Consider the following 19,993-nt stretch of genomic DNA (forward strand, 5'->3'; position numbering starts at 1 on the left):
CAGACTGTAGCTTACTTTGGGTTTCATCACAATAATGTTAGCTCCGTTCTTAAATCCCCGTATTATTAGAATGAAGATCATTCTCCCTTACCTCTGCCCCCTACCTAAAAGCACAAACAGCTTTGGTTTATCTCTTCTTATATTATCAGGAATAATGCTAATTCTCTCCCAACTCCTTATGTTTTTATTTCTGACTGTTTTGTTTGTATTTTTATTTTAGGCTATGTTTGACTGGCTAGATAACACTGTGATTAAACTCTGCACCATGCCGCCTGTTGGCACTGACCTCAATACTGTTAAAGACCAGTTAAATGAAATGAAGGTTTGTATCTGGGAATGGCTTTTAAATAAGAGTTGCTTCTTTTTAGTTTTTAAAGGCTTGGTTTGATGTTAACATTAAGTATGTTTTTGATAGGAGTTCAAAATAGAAGTTTACCAACAGCAAATTGAGATGGAGAAGCTCAATCATCAAGGGGAACTGATGTTAAAAAAAGCTACTGATGAAACAGACAGAGACATTATACGAGAACCATTGACAGAACTCAAACACCTCTGGGAGAACCTGGGTGAGAAAATCGCCCACAGACAGGTAAGGCAAGTGGTAGAGTAGACAAATGAACTACTACCTACTCTCTTCTAATTTCCTAACAAATGTTCCCTTTCAATTTTGCTTTTGAGTAGCATAAGCTAGAAGGTGCTCTCTTGGCCCTTGGCCAGTTCCAACATGCCTTAGAGGAACTAATGAGTTGGCTAACTCACACTGAAGAGTTGTTAGATGCTCAGAGACCAATAAGTGGAGACCCAAAAGTCATTGAAGTTGAGCTCGCAAAGCACCATGTAAGTATTTTCATTTTTATTCTCCAACCCTGTTGGTTTGAGACCTGACATTGCTACCAGAAGCCTTTTGATGTTGCGTGTTTCTTAGAGAACCAGGCTTGTTGGCATCTATAGATATAAATTATGTTGTTCAACATTTTTTAGGTTCTAAAAAATGATGTTTTGGCTCATCAAGCCACAGTAGAAACAGTCAACAAAGCTGGCAATGAGCTTCTTGAATCGAGTGCTGGAGATGATGCCAGCAGCTTAAGGAGCCGTTTAGAAACTATGAACCAGTGCTGGGAGTCAGTGTTACAAAAAACAGAGGAGAGGGAGCAGCAGCTTCAGTCAACACTGCAGCAGGTATGTGCATCATCCAGTTAGGTAGGAAGAGCTATGCAGATAATATTCAGAAGAAAGCCTAAGTCAGAGGAAAGCAATTTGGGGTAGGGTAATTCCTATATCCTGAGAGGAATGTCTGTTCTGTGCTGAAACTTGTCTGGAAAGAACAGCTTTTGATTAGGTGGTTCTTTTTTGGATTAGTTTGTAGCTCAGTCTCTTTATTTACTATCCAAAGTTAGTAGATCTTCACTGCAACAAATCTTGTTCACAGATTGTTTTTTCTTGGATCAAGTCAGGTCCTTCCCTCTTCAGTGGTACCTTAGTCAATTAGTGAATTCATCAGATTATATCAGATATCTATAATATGTAATAGTGAGGTCTGAAAGATTCTACTAGATTCTAACAATAAATAGATAGTCTCTGTTCTAATCCAGCAACAGAACAACTCTGCCTGACAGCAGCCCAAAATTCCTTCCTCAAGATAAATTCCTCATGATTATTTAGAAAGTTTCCTCTTTTTTTTGACCAGTACATAGAAAGTTTACTTTTGAAGCTGAGAATTGACTACTGACATTGCTGATATGTCTTTTTCTCAAAAGGCCCAGGGTTTCCACAGTGAAATCGAAGATTTCCTCTTGGAACTGACTAGAATGGAGAGCCAACTTTCTGCATCTAAGCCCACAGGAGGACTTCCTGAAACTGCTAGGGAGCAACTTGATACACATATGGTAATAGTGATTTCTTGAAATTGAGCATAAGCATCCCATATCCAATAGCTCCTTTCTGAGTTCACAGAGACATATATCTGGGAGCCTACAAAGTAGTGCATTTTTGCCAACAATATAGTACAGCCTTGGGGATTGTGCTTATCTATAGGTTTTTTAATACCTTACCATAGGTGGCAGTAGTGACAGGGAAGAGTCAACTGGAAATACATTGGTGGGCTGGTAAATCTTCAGTTGCTCGGTTTGGTTGGCACAAGAGTATTGACTTGAAGGAGAGAGTGTTAAGAACACAAATATATAAACACAAAATATGTTTGTATTTAAGAAGATGACTACTTAGTGGAGGGTTAGGGAAATCAAACAGATACTGACAATATTTCGAGAAAACATGCTGGCACTGAAAGGCAACATAATTTCTAGACAAATCCTTCATGAAAAAGTAAAATAAATTATGGGGGTCTGTTTTTGTGATCTGTGTTTCTAAAAAAATTTTTCCCTCTATGATGCAAACATTAATATTAGGAAGAATATTGGATTTCATTTTCTAGTAGCTTAGCAGTTGAACTGAATCCAAAAGAAAGGCTTATAGTTAAGATGAGGTCTTTCTGGACTTTTTCAGATTGTGCTAGTGAACCTGTGTGGTTGTCTTTCAAGGAATTGGTATTATTGATAACTTTCCTACCTTTTCTTGTAGGAACTGTATTCCCAGCTGAAAGCCAAGGAAGAGACTTATAATCGACTGCTTGACAAGGGCCGACTCATGCTTCTAAGCCGTGGTGATTCTGGGTCTGGCTCAAAGACGGAGCAGAGTGTAGCACTCTTGGAACAGAAGTGGCATGTGGTCAGCAGTAAGATGGAAGAAAGAAAGGTATCACCATAAAATACAGTGTGTGATTAGTGTGTTTGAGTAGTTTCCTTGGTGATTGCACATAATTACCATCTTGTTTCTATGAAAAATTTTCAAAGAACGGTATATTCTAACAGAAGTTGCAGAACAAATACTCTCAGAATTGGCTTCATAATAGTCATGCTGTCTTTTCTGTGTTAGATTTTTATTTTCCATCCGTGTCAAATTGCATTGATAGTATTAGTTTCTGCAGATATTTGCTTTTATAATTATTTATTCCTTTTCTGTGTCTACCAGTTAAGACATTACTGCCCATTACTACTCAGCATTGGACTTTATATCCCATGTTAATCACCAGTTTGTGTTCCTATTTAAATACAAGGTTTTGCTGAAGTTAGTGACTTGGGATTGGGAGGGTAGGGACAGGTCAAGTGGAAGTGTGATTAACAATTCTCTGCAACTAACTGGATTTCTAGTATTAGTGCAGTATGCAAGGAAATTTAATAAAAATTGGGAGAAAACTAAATTATATGACCTCTTCCCACTCTTCCTCAAAAACCAGGTTCTCTTCTTTACAAAAGCATAGAAAGGTGATGAGGGATCAGGCATTTGTCCAAAAAGATTGTTTTGTTCTATGAGTATGGAATTTCATTCTATTCTTCGGTGGTCAGGTCAAGGATGAATGTGTGTACTAATCTGTTGGCCACATCCATTCAATAAATAGTTATTGAGCAAGTGTGTATCAGGCACTGTGCTAAGTTTACACTGGAAACAATAAAGTCATGGACCCCCTCATTCTGAAATTAATGGGCAGAAGGACATAAATATTCACACATATAAATGAACATTTTGAGAGAAACATTAATCTCCTAGAATCCTTCTAGTTTGGGGTTGGGTGATTTTGTTATATGCAGAATGGCCAAAGGACCTGGGTGTTTGGTTGTACTCTAACCCCTGGACAGGCTGTCATCTGTAGTTCCTGCCGAAAGCAGAAGTAAGACTAATTAATGAAACTGACGCAGGTTCTGGCTCATAATCAAAAAGTTTCTAGCAGGTTTTCCTAATAGTGGAGCAGAATGCCTCAAAACATAGTTGCCCGTCATCAGAACTGCTCAAGCAAAAGCTGGGTGTCAAAAATAATTATTTTTTATTTTGCAGGAATATTGTATTTCAGGATCAGTCAAATCATTTATTAAATGCATATGGTGCTGTAATGAAGTATACATAAATACAACGATGTGAGGCTGGCCGGTCAGCTCAGTTGGTTAGAGCACGGTGTTGTAACACCAAGGTCCAGGACTCAGATCCCCATACTGGCCAGCTGCCAAAATAAATAAATAAAGAGGGAAAGTGAAAAAAAAATGATGTGGAAAGAATTCCTGCTTTCCTGCCGTCTAGGAACTCGCAATATATTAATTTCTAAACATTTCTATGATAGGTTTGAGGTAGATTTCATATCTCTAATTTGTTTAGATTGGATTTATACATTTTATTTTTATTTTTTTATTTTTTTATTTTATTTTTATTTTATTTTTTTAAAGATGACCGGCAAGGGGATCTTAACCCTTGACTTGGTGTTGTCAACACCACGCTCACCCAGTGAGCTAACCGGCCATCCCTATATAGGGATCCGAACCCGTGGCCTTGGTGTTATCAGCACCACACTCTCCCGAGTGAGCCACGGGCTGGCCCAGATTTATACATTTTAGTAACATTCATTATAATGTTTTTTGGGGGGTACAAAAATAACCTGAAAGCACAAAGAGAAGAATAAAAATCATATGCTCGTATAACCCAATCATCTAGAATTAATAGCTGTTAACATTTTTAGTGTACATCTTGAGGTTTTTTTCTGTGAGTGTTTTGGATTTATTCATTTTTAACAGCCTGTTGTTATTTTACTTTGCTTGTGTGGTAGATGGGCCAGAGGCAGAAGTCACCACCAAGATATTGGGGGTGAGGTCTCTGAGGATGGTAGCTTATAGACTCTGTGGAATTGGAATATATTCGTGAAGAGTAGCACTTGCCCTGAATGGGCCATCGTTTTTGCCATTCTGATTTAGATCAAAGTGTCTGAGAATTTACATCTTGTCAGATTTTTGCCAAGAATGTCATGGCTTCTTTGCTTACCTTTTCTACTTATAGCATAAGCATAAGTTTCAGACTCAGACGTTTTTATGTGCCATATTTTCTGAAAACATATATTTAAACAGTGCAGCAGTGAATGTCATCTCTACAGTAAAGTGCTCTTCATTTAGCTGTTTTTACACCACAAAAAGTACATGAAAAGAAACTGAGACTTTGCCCAAAGCAGAGTACAGATCCTGCAGCTGTCACCACTAAAGAACTGTTCATTTACCCTTATTGAATAGTTTTATTCCTGCTCTTTAGTGTCCCAGGAAGTGGTGAGTGGCAGAGAAAGGAACTTAGCTGCTAGTTGTGCTCTCTGTCCTTGTCCTTATACACAGTTCTTGTCCAGTTGTTTCAGTTTCAGACACTAGCATTAAAATGTCCCCTTCTTTACAAACAAGGCATGTTTGGAGGTTGATTTAATAAGACTTCCTTTCATGCATTTGGTGCACAATTCATGCCTTTGTCATTGAAGCTATAATTCCTGAATCTGGCACTTTTTCTTTTTGTGTGTGTGTCTTAAAATTCAGTCAAAGCTGGAAGAGGCCCTCAACCTGGCAACAGAATTCCAGAATTCCCTACAAGAATTTATCAACTGGCTTACTCTAGCAGAGCAGAGTTTAAACATTGCTTCTCCTCCCAGCCTGATTCTAAACACCGTCCTTGCCCAGATAGAGGAGCACAAGGTAACTGTTACATTGTGATGTTGCCTTCCTTTTGAATGGACTAGTTGAAAGAAATGCTCTTTTATCTAATCTTAAGATTAAAAAGAGCAATATTGTTCCCTCAGGTTTTTGCTAATGAAGTAAATGCTCATCGAGACCAGATCATCGAGCTGGATCAAACTGGGAATCAGCTAAAGTTCCTTAGCCAAAAACAGGACGTGGTTTTGATCAAGAATTTGTTGGTTAGCGTCCAGTCTCGGTGGGAGAAAGTTGTCCAGCGATCTATAGAAAGGGGGCGATCACTAGATGATGCCAGGAAGCGGGCAAAACAAGTAAGTTATAAAAGAAAGATATTAATATACCAAACAACCTTGGGCTACATGTATTGAGTCTCTGGATTGGTTCTCATAAACATCTTGTACATTTGCCTGTTCATTCCTGGTGTAAGTTATTTCTCATATGATTTTAGTTCCATGAAGCTTGGAAAAAACTGATTGACTGGCTAGAAGATGCAGAAAGTCACCTGGATTCAGAACTAGAGATATCCAATGACCCAGACAAAATTAAACTTCAGCTTTCTAAACACAAGGTAAAGCAGTTTGTTGCTTTTAGGTCCTTGGTATTCACCAAAGCATGTAGCTTGCTAAAAATAAAAATCAGAGTTAGTCAAAAGAAAACCATTGGTTAATGTTAAAAAGTCCAGATGATGAAGCCAAGGTTCCATTTGATATCCAGACACTGTCTAACCATGATATTTGTTCTTTTAAATAACGGTCGAAGCAGAGTGGTTTGGGGAGTAACCAGTTAAACTGTAGTCTTTTAGAAATTGTCAAGCACTGCTGGATATAGCATAAACAAAAAGTTATAAATTTCTTAAAGGTAAGCTGTTGTTAATTTTAGTTCAAGAAGTATTGATATTCCTATATTTGGTTTCTAACCTGGAAACTCAAAACAAAATTTTTTGTTCCAAATCAGTACATCCTCTGACTTTTAACATGTTTTCTTCTTTTTTTCTGAAAACATAGGAGTTTCAGAAAACCCTTGGTGGCAAACAGCCTGTGTATGATACCACAATTAGAACTGGTAGAGCACTGAAAGAAAAGACTTTGCTTCCTGATGATACTCAGACACTTGACAACTTACTGGGAGAAGTCAGAGACAAATGGGATACTGTTTGTGGCAAGTCTGTGGAGCGGTGAGCATGAATGTCCCCTTCAAGGGTCTGTATGGTATCCCTAAAAGTAACAAAGAGACTGTTACTAGATTCCATAAAATAGTGAGAAAGCTAATGCATCACCAAGAGGTTTTGTACCATCTTAATATTTCCGGTTAACTCAAAGAGTTATGAAGTAATTTGAATAAAATGCATTAAAATATTCATTTTAAACTTGAACCTTACTGTATTAGGAAGGGAGAGGCTCATAAAATCAAGCCAACAGTAATAAGAGATCAGTTACTCTAAAATACTCATAAATCACCAGTTTTTAGTACCAATAGCTGTCTTACCAAGCGCTCTCACTGGATGCTGGACACTGTGCAAAGCTTCTATATGTATTACCTCATTTAACTATAAAATTGCCTGACCTTTACTGAGCAATTACTAATGAATATGTGCCAAATAGTGCCTACCAATAATCATTTAATCCCCACCAACCACTGAGATGGGTACTCTTATTATTCCCATTTTACAGATGAGGAAACAATCACAGAGAGTGACTCCCCTAAGGTCACTCAGCTACTAAGTGGCAGAGCTGGGGTTTGAACCTAGACAGTTTGGTTCTAACAATCGTACTCTACACTGTGCTTTGCTAAAATTACAATGTCTCTGTACTATTTATACTCTAATTTTTTTGATGAGGCGACTAAGGTTCAAAGAGGAGAAGAGACAGCCCAGGGTCACACCACTGGTATAGAGCTAGGAGTTGAACTTCTGACCCTGACCATCATCAAAACCATTATCCTCTACTTAGAGTGGTATAAAGTAATTAACACAGCCCTTGCGTTGTTAGGGTGTGACCATGAGTCATTGGATCAAAAGATGCCCAAAGGGCATCTCTACCCGTCCTCTGCCCAGTGCTTAATTCATTCTAGAGAGAGGTTTGATGAAAAATGTCTGGGCATCTTTCTTAGTCACTTTTTAATCTTTATCTAACTGTTCTAACATGGAAATCAGTCTCTATATAGAGTTCAAACAATTTTCCCTTTCAGCAGTCAGAATTGTCGACCATTTATCAAAAGAATCCCTGAAAATGGTGGGCTTTGTATACGTTTCTTAGGCAACACAAGTTGGAGGAAGCATTGCTGTTTTCGGGCCAGTTCATGGATGCTTTACAGGCCTTGGTCGACTGGTTATACAAGGTGGAGCCACAGTTGGCTGAGGACCAGCCTGTGCACGGGGACCTGGACCTCGTCATGAACCTCATGGATGCCCATAAGGTGAAGGAGAAGCTCTGGGCTGCATGGAGGGCAAAGCCATAGGGTCTTCCACCTCTGTGTGCCTTCTGCTCGTGTTGACCATCTAGGGAAAAGGAAAGCCTGACATCTGTATCTGCTTGTCAGCAAGACGGCTTCTTGCTCTGTGTTTAAACAAACTGTTGCTGGAATTCTGCATCAGTCACAAAGAATTTACCAAAATTAGTTTGATTCAGATTTGGCAATGTGTAAACTTCACTTTGAAGTTCCTCTTTTCCTATTTGTCTCTCTCAGTTGAGTCACAAAATGAATTTAATTTGGAAGGAGACCATGAAGATACCCATTTCCACTGACTCCTAAAATGGAAATGAGTAATTTTTTTAACCACTTCTGAACCTATCGAGCCTAATGCCATACATGCCAATACCTGTCGTGTTCAGCTGCATAATATCCTCCTGTTTCAGCACAAAGCATTCAACTTTACCTTCAATGTGTTCTTACTTATCTCCCGTAATTCTGGAAATGTTAGTATAATTATTCCCATTTTACAAATGAGGAAACAGGGACTTAAGCAGTTTATCCAAAGTCACGTAGCTCATAAATGCATGAGCTGACATTTATTTAGAGCCACGTGTTCTTTCTTATTTGTTGTTTTGCCTCTCTCAGTGTGTGAAAGACACACAGTTAGAACCTTAGAACCCACCAAAGGGAAAAGATTACTTTCTTCTTGGTTGCTTCCTGGACTCAAAACATTCTTCAAACAAACTGTTTCTCCTGTTTTCTTTTCTAGGTTTTCCAGAAGGAACTGGGAAAGCGAACAGGAACTGTTCAGGTCCTGAAGCGGTCAGGCCGAGAGCTAATTGAGAATAGTCGCGATGACACCACGTGGGTAAAAGGACAGCTCCAGGAACTGAGCACTCGCTGGGATACTGTGTGTAAACTCTCCGTTTCCAAACAAAGCCGACTTGAGCAGGCCTTAAAACAGGTAAGAGACAAGTGCTGGGCCAACCCAAGTGGGTGGAGCAGATTCATTTCAGTTTCTTTATTAGGATCCGTTCCTGCCAATCTTGAAATGAACATAATAAAGTCAAAATTGGTATTCTGAATGTTCTACAAGACTATATAACATTCATTTGTACTAAAGAAATAACTAATTCCTTTTGATTTTCAAAGATCTTCAAATGATAGATGATCTTTTTGGAGCTTTGAAAACAATGTCAGATGCCTGCGATATGATAAAGAGTTCAGTCCTAGACCTTTTCCTTGATACACCCAGTGCCTAGGATCTCAGCTACAGAGAGAGTTATGGTCTTTTGTGCTTGGTTTCTTCAGGCAGAAGAGTTTCGGGACACAGTCCACATGCTGTTGGAGTGGCTTTCTGAAGCAGAGCAAACACTTCGCTTTCGGGGAGCTCTTCCTGATGACACAGAAGCCCTGCAGTCTCTCATTGACACCCATAAGGTAATCCAGCCCCAGGGTTTGGTGACCCATGCCACCCACCACTAAAGGAAAGTAGTTTTTGCTTGGAAATATCAGACCTCATGTGAAAAGGAACAAAACCAGAATGGGCCCAGTTCATTGGTTTAGTCAAAATGAAGGGAAAGTGACTGGTGATTTTTGTAAGACCTTAAACATCAACGTTCATTCATTTTTTACAAAAGCAATACATGTCAGTTGTAAACAAGTTAAACAACATGGTATTATATAAAGAAAAATGTGGACTGTTTCACCTTCTTTTACTCCTCACCTGCGCATACCTTTGTTTGACTTTCCTTGTTACCACCAGCTTTGGGTCATGGTCTGATCCCCAGAACCTCTTTATCAAGCTGTAGAATATAATGTAGTATCTGGGGCCACAGTTTGTCCTAATCAGGTGGGAAATGTTTCTTTTTTTAATTTTCGTGTTGCCCAGAGATTTTTTTTTTTTTTTTTTAAAAGATGACCAGTAAGGGGATCTTAACCCTTGACTTGGTGTTGTCAGCACTACGCTCTCCCAAGTGAGCTAACCGGCCTTCCCTATATAGGAATCCAAACCCATGGCCTTGGTGTTGTCAGCATCACACTCTCCCAAGTGAGCCACAGGCCGGCCCTTACCCAGAGATTTTAATCTTGGTTTTTGTCATTGTATTCTGTTGTGGGTATTTTTAAAAACTTCTAATGTTTCATAGCTGTCACTATATTTTCCCAGGACAAATATGTTTATATATGTTTATAAATGAATAAAAATGAGATTAAAAAGAGAGAGAAACAAACTCAGAATGGGAAAAGGGGCTTACATCTTTTTTTTTTTAAAAAAAAAAAACCGGTAAGGGGATCTTAACCCTTGACTTGGTGTTGTCAGCACCAGGCTCACCCATTGAGCTAACCGGCCATCCCTATATGGGATCCAAACCCATGACCTTGGTGTTATCAGTACCACACTCTCCCGAGTGAGCCACAGGCCGGCCCCGGGGCTTACATCTTTATGTCCCAAATCTTTGTTGTCATCTCTAGCAGAGAAAGTCATTCTCATGTAAACCCTTCACCTTCCCATGTCTTTTAAAACTGGGAAGAAAATGCCAGAGACACCTAAATATGGGCTTTTAGAGGTCTGTGTTAACACATGAAGGAAAAAAATACGCTGAAAATTTTTTTCCTCTCTCAGTGTAGATTAACAGTGCTGCCAGAGTAGATTTCCTAAGTTTTTGTTTTCAAATCTTTCTTGTTTAGGAATTCATGAAGAAAGTGGAAGAAAAGAAAGTGGATGTGAACACAGCAGTAGCCATGGGAGAAGTCATCTTGGCTGTCTGCCACCCTGATTGCATCACAACCATCAAACACTGGATCACTATCATCCGTGCTCGCTTCGAGGAGGTGAGCCAGCTGTCAGTGGAAGACTACACACACCCAGTCACATGGGATTATAGTGATAAAATACTACAGAGCTTTCTTTTCTTTTTCTGCCAGATAAGGAATATTTTACTCATTGTGAATATCTCAACAAAACTTAAGTTAGAATTTCAGTAAAGACTGTTTTCTTGGTAAGATATAGCAATCTGGAAGAACAGTGCTGGTATAGTGACATGTTAATTAGTGACTTCCAAAGGACCCATTGTGTGTATTGTTTCCCTCCTTCCTGAGAAGTCCCATGTTTAATAGGACATACTAGATTTGCTTAGCTTTCAGGAGAGTTAATCTCTCATCCAAGCTCTGTCACTGGGGTAAGAGTGAAGCCTCTTGACTGCTTGGGTGGTCCCTCCCCTGAAAAGTCATTGTGAGAGTTAGATTTTTAAAAAAGGGCTTTGGAAACAAGGGACATACCTGACTGAAAGAGGCCATGACTTCCTTCTGTCTCCACAGGTCCTGACATGGGCTAAGCAGCACCAGCATCGTCTCGAAATAGCCCTCTCAGAACTGGTGGCCAACGCCGAGCTCCTGGAAGAACTTCTGGCGTGGATCCAGTGGGCTGAGACCACCCTTATTCAGCGAGATCAAGAGCCGATCCCTCAGAACATTGATCGAGTTAAAGCCCTTATCGCTGAGCATCAGGTATGTTAGCCTCATTATGTGGTCACTGGTGTTTTCCACATTAATCATGGAGCTCATTACTTGTGCCCTGTGCATTAGTTTTTAATTGCTACTTAACACATTTACTACAGACTTAGCAGCTTAAAACAGCACACTCTTATCTCACAATTTCTGTGGGTCAGGAGTCTGGACATAAGTTAGCTGGGTCCTCTTCTTAGGGTCTCACCAGGCTGAAATCGAGGTGCCAGCCAGCACCAAGTTGTCATCTAGAGTTCAGGGTCCTCTTCCAGGCTCATTCAGGTTGTTGGCAGAATTCAGTTCCTTCCAGTTGCAGGACTGAGGTCTCTATTTTCTTGCTGGCACTCTGCTAGGGAGTTGTTCTCAGCTCCCAGAGGCTACCCTCAGGTCTTTACCATACAGCCCTCTCACTATGTCTTCATAGCCAGTAGGAGAAACTATCCAGTGTGCTATGACGGAGACTTATAAAATGAAATGTAATCAAGGGAGTGACTATCCCATCATTTTCACAAGCGTTGCCCACACTCAAGGGGAGGTGATTGCATGGGGCATGTATACCAGAAGTGGGAACCTTGGGAGCCATCTTAGAAGTCTGCCTACCACATTCCTGTTTTCATTAACCTTTGTCTGAGCCAGTGCCCACTGGCCTATCCTCATCACTCCTGCGGTCAGAACTGTCTCTTGCATGAACCCAGAGATGGGCTAAGATAACACATCAGACCAAACTGAATGAAGGAAAGCTCAGTTGAGCTATCTTCACAAAACATCCTTAGGAGGCAGATACAGTTTTTAACCATGACAATTTGTGCTCAGTGTAACCATGGATCTTGTTTAGTTATACTGTGGACAATAAGGTCATTTTAGTTTATGTAAACAACTACCCTAGCAAGTTAGAACTCCCTAGTCTTCCTGTGAGATTTACCTACATTGACATCTTCCCTCCTGACTGAGAGATTATCTTCTCCCTCTCCAAGGCCAATCCCTCTCCTTTCTGTTATCCCTTCTCTCTTCTGTGTCTTCAAGCCCTACCTTTCTATTTACTCTGTCCTCCAAAGTTTCCAGATGTCCTTTCAACCCAGTGTCTCCCTCAAGTTACCATCATTGTTGCCTCCCTCCTTCGGCTAAGCTTCTTGCTCCCTGTCTTCTCTCCTTGTTTCCCATTCACTCCCCAGGTCCTGTGGTCTAGCTCCCATCCCCATATGACCACTGACCCTGTTCCAGTCACTTCTACCTGGCTAAATCTAACATGTTTTTTAGTCTTTGTCTTATATGACATGTGACATAGTTGGCTCTTCATTCCTTCTCTGAACTCTCCTTTGACTTCTGTGTCCTTCCCTCTTTTTGTTTTCCTCCCATCTCTCTGACCATTCCTTCTCAGTCTTAGCTGGTTCCTCTTCCTCTGTCGACTTGTTAATGTTCCCTGAAGTTGCATTCTTTTTTTTTTTTTCTTTCTTTCTTTCTTTCGTTCTTTCTTTTTAAAGATGACCAGTAAGGGGATCTTAACCCTTGACTTGGTGTTGTCAGCACCACGCTCTCCCAACTGAGCTAACCAGCCATCTTTATATAGGGATCTGAACCCATGGCCTTGGTGTTATCAGCACCACACTCTCCCAAGTGAGCCACGGGCTGGCCCTGAAGTTGCATTCTTAATGTTTCTTCTCACATTGCTGATATTTTTCTAATCCAACAGCTTCAGCCGTCACCTATAAACCACAGACTTCCGCATCATTTTCTTCATCTCCAGTACCACTGTCTCCTGAAGTCCAGACGTGCAGTAAACTAAAGGCAGCTCTAAAACTCCATTTTATTTTTGTCTCCTTGCCTGATCTACCTCTCCCTTCCATACCTGCCTTCTCTTTCCTCACCCACCCGGTCATCCAACACAGAAGCCTGCGATGTGTCTGGAACTGCTGTGTTTCCTCTGCCCCCTACATCCAGTTACTTACCAGGTCTTTTCTGCATTACTTTCAAAATACCTCTTGGCTCCATCTTTCCTGCTCTGGCTCAGGCCCTTACCATGCTTTGCCTCAATTACTACTATAGTTTCTTAACCTGTCTCCCCACTGGTAGTCACTGCCACCCTTCCCGTCACTCCACCTTCTGCACTGAAGCCAGAATGATAGCTCTAAAGCATAGAACTCATCATGTCTCTTGCCTAAATCTAAATCCTTTGTTGTCCCCCCAACCCCCTCATTGCTTTCAGAATAAAGTCTTAATCCCGTGGCCTGACACAAGGCTTTTCGCGATCTTTCTCCTGCCTACCTCTCCATCCCTCCCTCTCGCCACTCTCTGATTACATTGTCTGCTCAGCCAGTGAGTGGAAGGGCCCTTTTCCACAACACTGCCGGGCTTCCCTGGCTCTGCCCAGGCTTTGCCCTCTTCTGGGAGTGCCCTCCCCTCGTTCTTTGACTTATTCTTCATGCCTCAGTAACTCAGCTCAGGCACCAGCCTCCAGGCAGCTTCCTGTGCTACTGTGTGAGGTACCCATCTAGTCTTCCTTTGGCAGCCTGTGTGGCGCTTGGTGCTCTCAATCCTTGGTTTTTATCACTCAGCTACTAGCTTAAAGTCAGAGGCCATGTGTTACTCTTTCAGCTGTTTTGTACCTGATAAAGTCCCTTGCTCAATCAAGTTTCTTAAAAGGAGCGAGAGCATATGCAAGGGCATTTGTCACTTGGTCAGTATGTCTTAGGCTTGACTTTTCTTAGTAACAAGTTGCCTGATTCCATTTAAATCCAAGAAAACTGTCAGTTCTTTTTCCTATTTTTTGTGTTTAACAGACATTTATGGAGGAGATGACTCGCAAACAGCCTGATGTGGACCGGGTCACCAAGACATACAAAAGGAAAAATATAGAGCCTAGCCATGCACCTTTCATCGAGAAATCCCGTGGTGGTAGCAGTATGTTTCCAGCCCACTATGTTAGGATACTTCGTTCCTGCTAATTGAAGATACACACTTTCCAAGTGCCTATCAAAAAACAATTTTTTTTGAAATTCACTTTTCTTATACTGAGAGATGGTAGCTATATTCCATTTTCTTGGATTGGTATGAAATTATGAGGTGTTTAACCATGTTCTTCGGCAGTGACCTTTCCATTGTTTTTGCCATCAGCACTAGCTATTTACATTAGGTTTGCACTACTTTAATCACAAAATAAATCAGCTCCTATAGAATCCACTCCTTTCTTAGTTAAGTTGACATGTCCCCAGTTCGCAAAGGTAGGACACTGTTGGTTGGAGATATGTGGGAGACAGGTGCTTATCAGTTGGCTGGGGGAGAGGATCAAGAGTTTTGGAATTAGTACACCTCCATATTTAAATATTGCCAGTCCCTTATTTCTTTTCTCAGTGACTGGATAGTATTATAAAGACCTATGTTCCTACACGTGGCTATTTCTCCATGGACTGACAAAACAAGTTTTCTGATCTCGTTTTTTTCCTTTTAGGGAAGTCCTTGAGTCAGCCCACACCTCCTCCTATGCCAATACTTTCACAGTCTGAAGCAAAAAACCCACGGATCAACCAGCTTTCTGCCCGCTGGCAGCAGGTGTGGCTTTTAGCACTGGAGCGGCAGCGGAAGCTGAATGATGCTTTGGATAGACTGGAGGAGGTAATGCCCCTCTGAGTGGCTTTCCCTGGGGGATGTGACTTTTTATCAAAAGACAGCCCTTTTGAGGCCTTCTTAATGTGACCTGTGTACCTTCACCTACTTCTTCAGAAGTAGAAATAGACCTGTGCTGAGCCAGTACTCTTTCCTTTAGGCTTCCAAATGAGAAAAAACATACTCGTGAGAAAACTGCTCAACAGAGTAGGCTGCAGTATCCGGTTGTGGAAAGCAAGAAATCAGCTGTTCATACAAGGGTCAGGCATGTGACCTGATCCTCCTCAGCATCTTGCTGTGAGAGTCAGAAACATAACTGAAAATTTATCTCCAGATATGTAGCACATCACAGAAATTACCATTATTGAGCCTTTCATGTAAAGATACATATGCTACACAATTATGAAATGAGTGATTTTTTATGATCTTGTTATTTTTCTTAGTCTTCATTAGAGCATGAAAAGCAAATCTATTTTGAAGTATCATTACCCAATATAAAAAATATAATACTATACTTATTAGTTTCTAAAACCTAATATCTTTTATGTTTTTTTATTTGTGCATATCAAAGCAGCTATGTCCAGAAGTGAGTGTTCTGTGTTTTTTGTTGTTGTTTCTATAGGTCAGTTGAATTTTAAGCATATTTTGTTCTCGGCGCTTTTTTCCCCCATTCCTTCCAACTTTGGAGTTTGAAAGACCAGGGGGAAAACTTCTGCATTGTTTAAGTCATTCCAAATATGTATCACTAATATACTCCAAGTAGCTAAAAATCGCCTCACCCAATGCACAGGCCTGCTGTTTTCTATCAAGGCCAGATATTTAACAGGAAATCAGATGAGCAGTTTGCTCCCTCTGGTGCCATTCCAAAGAAACATGCTTGGGTGCAGTGTTGGATTCCAAATGCTTCTATCCAGAATTCAAATTTTCTCAGAAGTCTGAGAAAATGGGGGGAATGTGAGCCTCATGATATGGGCCCTGTGTGTGACTATAGTGTCTTTCAAAATAACATAGGGCTGGCTGGTCAGCTCAGTTGGTTAAATTGTGGTGCTGATAACACTGAGGTCCAGGGTTCAATCCCTGTACCAGCCAGCTACTCAAAAATAATAAAAAAAAAAATATTAAAATAATGTCAGTGGGGAGTGCCAAGGACCCTTACACCTAAGAGGGTGACCCTCTGGCTATACCCATTCCTGTTCTGTGTGCTCTGTATTCTCCATGGTGGTTGTTCAGTTACTGTTTCTCCCTCTGTTCCATTATACCACAGCTCATGTAAATAATCATGGCTTTAAGTGAAGGAGCCACATTGTGCCTTCACAAAAGAGGCAACACATAGATATTATTGTTGGAGCCCCTGGAAGGCCTGCATGGCTTTACTGAATGTCTGAAAGTTTTGGTATGCTCTTCTGGGCAGCTTTCAGGGCCCAAATAATAGGTCTTATTGATACCTCTGATTTCCGTCTAGTTGAAGGAATTTGCCAACTTTGACTTTGATGTCTGGAGAAAAAAGTATATGCGTTGGATGAATCACAAAAAGTCTCGGGTGATGGATTTCTTCCGGCGCATTGACAAGGACCAGGATGGGAAGATAACACGTCAGGAGTTTATTGATGGCATTTTAGCATCCAGTGAGTCCAGTCATAATTCCATCCACAGGTCACACGTGGATTCTTTGCTGCACTTGCTTTGTAGAAGATGTGGTATTCTGTCCAATCAGTCTTTCTGAGGTTAAAGCTATAGTCTTGGGGGAGAAGTAATGTAACTGCTTACTAAAAGTCATCTGTCATTTGACGGAGAGAAGAATCTAATTTCACTAGGGATTAAAAAAGCAGGTCTTATTTGATACATTGGGGCAAGCAAAACATGTTTGAGGTGTAGATAAGGAGCTACCTTTAGTGAATGACGAGCTTCTAAGTAACATGTTTGAAAATACATTTTTCATAAAAGTAGTTTGTGACATCTGTATAACAGTTTACAAAGTGTATGATCTCTTTTACTTTTAGCAGAGGAAATAATTAAGGCATAAAGTAGTTAAGTGACTTGCCAAGATCACATGGGGTGGTCGGGGAAGGCCTGTCTGTGGAAGTACTATTTGAGCTGAGAGCTAGATGGTGAGAAGGATCCACCCACTTGACATTTGTGGGAAGAGGCAGAAGCAGGGGGAACAGAAGGTACAAAGCACTGAGATGAGAATGAGCTTATGTTCTAGGAGTGGAAAGGTTAATGTGGCTCTAGTGTCGTGACCTAGCAGGAGAGTGGAAAGAGAGAAAGTTGGAAGAGTAGGCAGCAGTCAGGTAATGCAGGGTCTTGTAGGCCATAGTGAAGAGTTCAAATATTATTCTAAAGACAGTGGGATAGTGGGTAGCCACCAGAGGTTTTCAGCTAAGAAACAATAAGATCTGTTTAACATTTTAATAAATCACTCTGACTACTGTAAATATTCACACTTCCCTTTGGAAAGCAATTTGTCAAGAATCTAAGGCAGTAATCTAAACATACAAGGAACTTCATGCTATTAATTCCAAAGTGTCACTATTCTGAAATAAAATAATAGTGGAGTGAATAAGTAAATTCTTAAATTGAGTGGTAGGTCTGTGGATGTTTATAATATTATGTTTATGCCTTTTGGTATATCTGAAATCTGAAAAAAAATTTTTTTTAATTGTGTGAATACAACTGTTAAAAACTTAACAATGTTGGGCTGGCCCGTGGCTGACTCGAGAGAGAGGTGCTGATAACACTAAGTCCACGGGTTCGGATCCCATATAGGGATGGCCGGTTCGCTCACTGGCTGAGCGTGGTGCTGACAACACCAAGCCAAGGGTTGAGATCCCCTTACCAGTCATCTTTAAAAAAAATAAATAAATAAAATAACAGTGTAGTCTCTGGATGCAGTATTTTGGGGTAATTTTTCTTCTTTATAATTTGTATCTTCTAAATTTTCTACAGTGGACATATACTGTTTTTCAGAAAAAAATGAAGACGTAAATTTTTTTTTCCTTCAAGAACTACCAACCAAGTAAGCTAAGGTTTCAAAATGTGATTCCTTTTCTCCAGAGTTTCCTACCACCAAGTTAGAGATGACTGCTGTGGCTGACATTTTTGACCGAGACGGGGATGGCTACATTGATTACTATGAGTTTGTGGCTGCTCTTCATCCCAATAAGGATGCCTATCGACCAACAACTGATGCAGATAAAATTGAAGATGAGGTATGGTAAATAACTGTACTTTGAGTACATTTTTGACCATAGGTTTATAGTGTCCTGAATTTGGTTGGGTGCAATTACCATATATTTTAGTTTGTTTTGTGTTGCTATAACAGAAATAACCTGAGACTGGGTAATTTATAAAGGAATGAGGTTTATTTGGCTTACGATTCTGGGACAGCTGCATCTGGCATGGGCCTCAGGCTGCTTCTACTTATGGTGGAAAAGCAGCATGCAGCTGGTGAGTACAAGCAGATCACATGGCGAGAGGAAGCAAGAGAGAGAGAGAGAGAGGAGGTGCCTGGGTCCTTTAAACAATCAGGTCTCATGGGAACTAATAGAGCGAGAACTCACTCACTACCCCTCCTCCCCCAGGGAGAGCATTAATCCATTCATGAGGGATCCGCCCCCATGACTCAGTCAGTTTCCAACACTGCCACATTGGAGATCAAATTTCCACATGAGTTTTGGAGGGGACAACACATCCAAACTCCATCACCATATCAGCCCTTTGACTTGTCTGTTGGAAGGTGATTATTTGGAGTTCTGTTTTGCAATCTCTTTTTGGATGGCATTTCAAAGAACCCAGAGGATCTCTGGCTACTGAGCTCTAGCTCGGTCCAGATGGATTACTCAGTGAGTCATGTCTGTGGAGTGCTCTAACATTTACAGAGAACTTTTCCAGGATACCATACTCATCCTGGATGTGTTGCTTAGGTCATCTCAGTCCTGAGCATTCTACCTCAGAATCCGGGGAAGTGTCTTCAAATGTAGCATTGAATGGGTGAAATACAATGTTTAAGATGGTATGTACCCACCTTGCTTTCTGCCTAGTTAAAAACAGTATCACCTTGAAAATAACAAATTCATTACTAGCACATAGAGATCCCAGGGTCCATTGATGACAGGTCTTAGGAAGGGAGAGGCAGAGGGGCAGGTCTTGGGAGTGGCCCTGGAACACACCAGGACTGACTTCCAGGGAATCTCAGGCTCAAATTGAAATCAGTTCATAAATTGTTCTACCAGTCATTTGATTTTGATGCATGCATATTAGTATTTTTCTATGAAGGAATTTCGAAGCAGGATGGAATAACATGTAGTATAAGCTACTTGGAATTTCTTTCATACTCTTACTCATTGTCTCAATGATCGCAGTTAGTAAGAGCAACTTGTATTAATTTGGAATAGAAGATAAATGCATATGTCAAAAGCCTGAAATGCCTAAAAAAAAAAAATTGTTTCCCTGAATAAAATGTCTCATTCTACCCTTCACGCTTTTTATTTTTTTCGTTACCAACCAACAGGTCACAAGACAAGTGGCTCAGTGCAAGTGTGCAAAAAGGTTTCAGGTGGAGCAGATTGGAGAGAATAAATACCGGGTAAGGAGGAGAAAAACCAGTCGTTTGTGGTGGTGGTTTTCCCATATGTGGCCCTTGTAGGTGAAAGCAGCGTGAGACACAGCAGATGGACGATCTCACTTTCTTGTTGCTGACCCTTGGAGGCCAGAGCCCACGGGACTTGAGATGTTGTCCCTCTCTGGCCCCCATCTCTGTAGGTGCCAAATGTCAGGTGTCCTGTTGAGCTTACTTAATGCCCTACATAGTTCCATCTGAAAAATAGTGCCACATCTAGCTAGTAGACATAAGCTTGTACTTGAGTTCCATGATAGGAGACATTTCAGAACCCTCACTTCAGTGCTGACCAAAGTCTTTAGGGGGATGAAGG

General features: G+C 40.7%; 1 protein-coding gene and 1 non-coding gene across 5 annotated transcripts in view; one reads left to right on the forward strand and one right to left on the reverse strand.

The window, feature by feature from the left end:
• MACF1 (microtubule actin crosslinking factor 1) overlaps positions 1–19,993 on the forward strand; it is a 226,051-nt gene that overhangs the window by 188,704 nt on the left and 17,354 nt on the right. For all 4 annotated transcript variants that reach the window (XM_063103580.1, XM_063103578.1, XM_063103581.1 and 1 more), the window contains 20 exons: positions 221–322; positions 416–589; positions 682–837; positions 982–1,179; positions 1,758–1,886; positions 2,578–2,751; positions 5,391–5,546; positions 5,651–5,857; positions 5,995–6,114; positions 6,551–6,720; positions 7,802–7,961; positions 8,728–8,922; positions 9,270–9,398; positions 10,647–10,790; positions 11,277–11,465; positions 14,240–14,360; positions 14,908–15,071; positions 16,525–16,687; positions 18,117–18,271; positions 19,573–19,647. In XM_063103580.1, coding sequence (XP_062959650.1) covers positions 221–322; positions 416–589; positions 682–837; positions 982–1,179; positions 1,758–1,886; positions 2,578–2,751; positions 5,391–5,546; positions 5,651–5,857; positions 5,995–6,114; positions 6,551–6,720; positions 7,802–7,961; positions 8,728–8,922; positions 9,270–9,398; positions 10,647–10,790; positions 11,277–11,465; positions 14,240–14,360; positions 14,908–15,071; positions 16,525–16,687; positions 18,117–18,271; positions 19,573–19,647 — 3,081 coding nt within the window. The remainder of the gene's footprint in view (positions 1–220; positions 323–415; positions 590–681; positions 838–981; positions 1,180–1,757; positions 1,887–2,577; positions 2,752–5,390; positions 5,547–5,650; positions 5,858–5,994; positions 6,115–6,550; positions 6,721–7,801; positions 7,962–8,727; positions 8,923–9,269; positions 9,399–10,646; positions 10,791–11,276; positions 11,466–14,239; positions 14,361–14,907; positions 15,072–16,524; positions 16,688–18,116; positions 18,272–19,572; positions 19,648–19,993) is intronic.
• TRNAV-GAC (transfer RNA valine (anticodon GAC)) lies at positions 12,945–13,017 on the reverse strand. The gene has a single exon. It is a non-coding gene; the product is annotated as a tRNA-Val (tRNA).

The sequence above is a fragment of the Cynocephalus volans genome, chromosome 8 (assembly GCF_027409185.1).
Source record: "Cynocephalus volans isolate mCynVol1 chromosome 8, mCynVol1.pri, whole genome shotgun sequence".
Taxonomy (NCBI): Eukaryota; Metazoa; Chordata; class Mammalia; order Dermoptera; family Cynocephalidae; genus Cynocephalus; species Cynocephalus volans.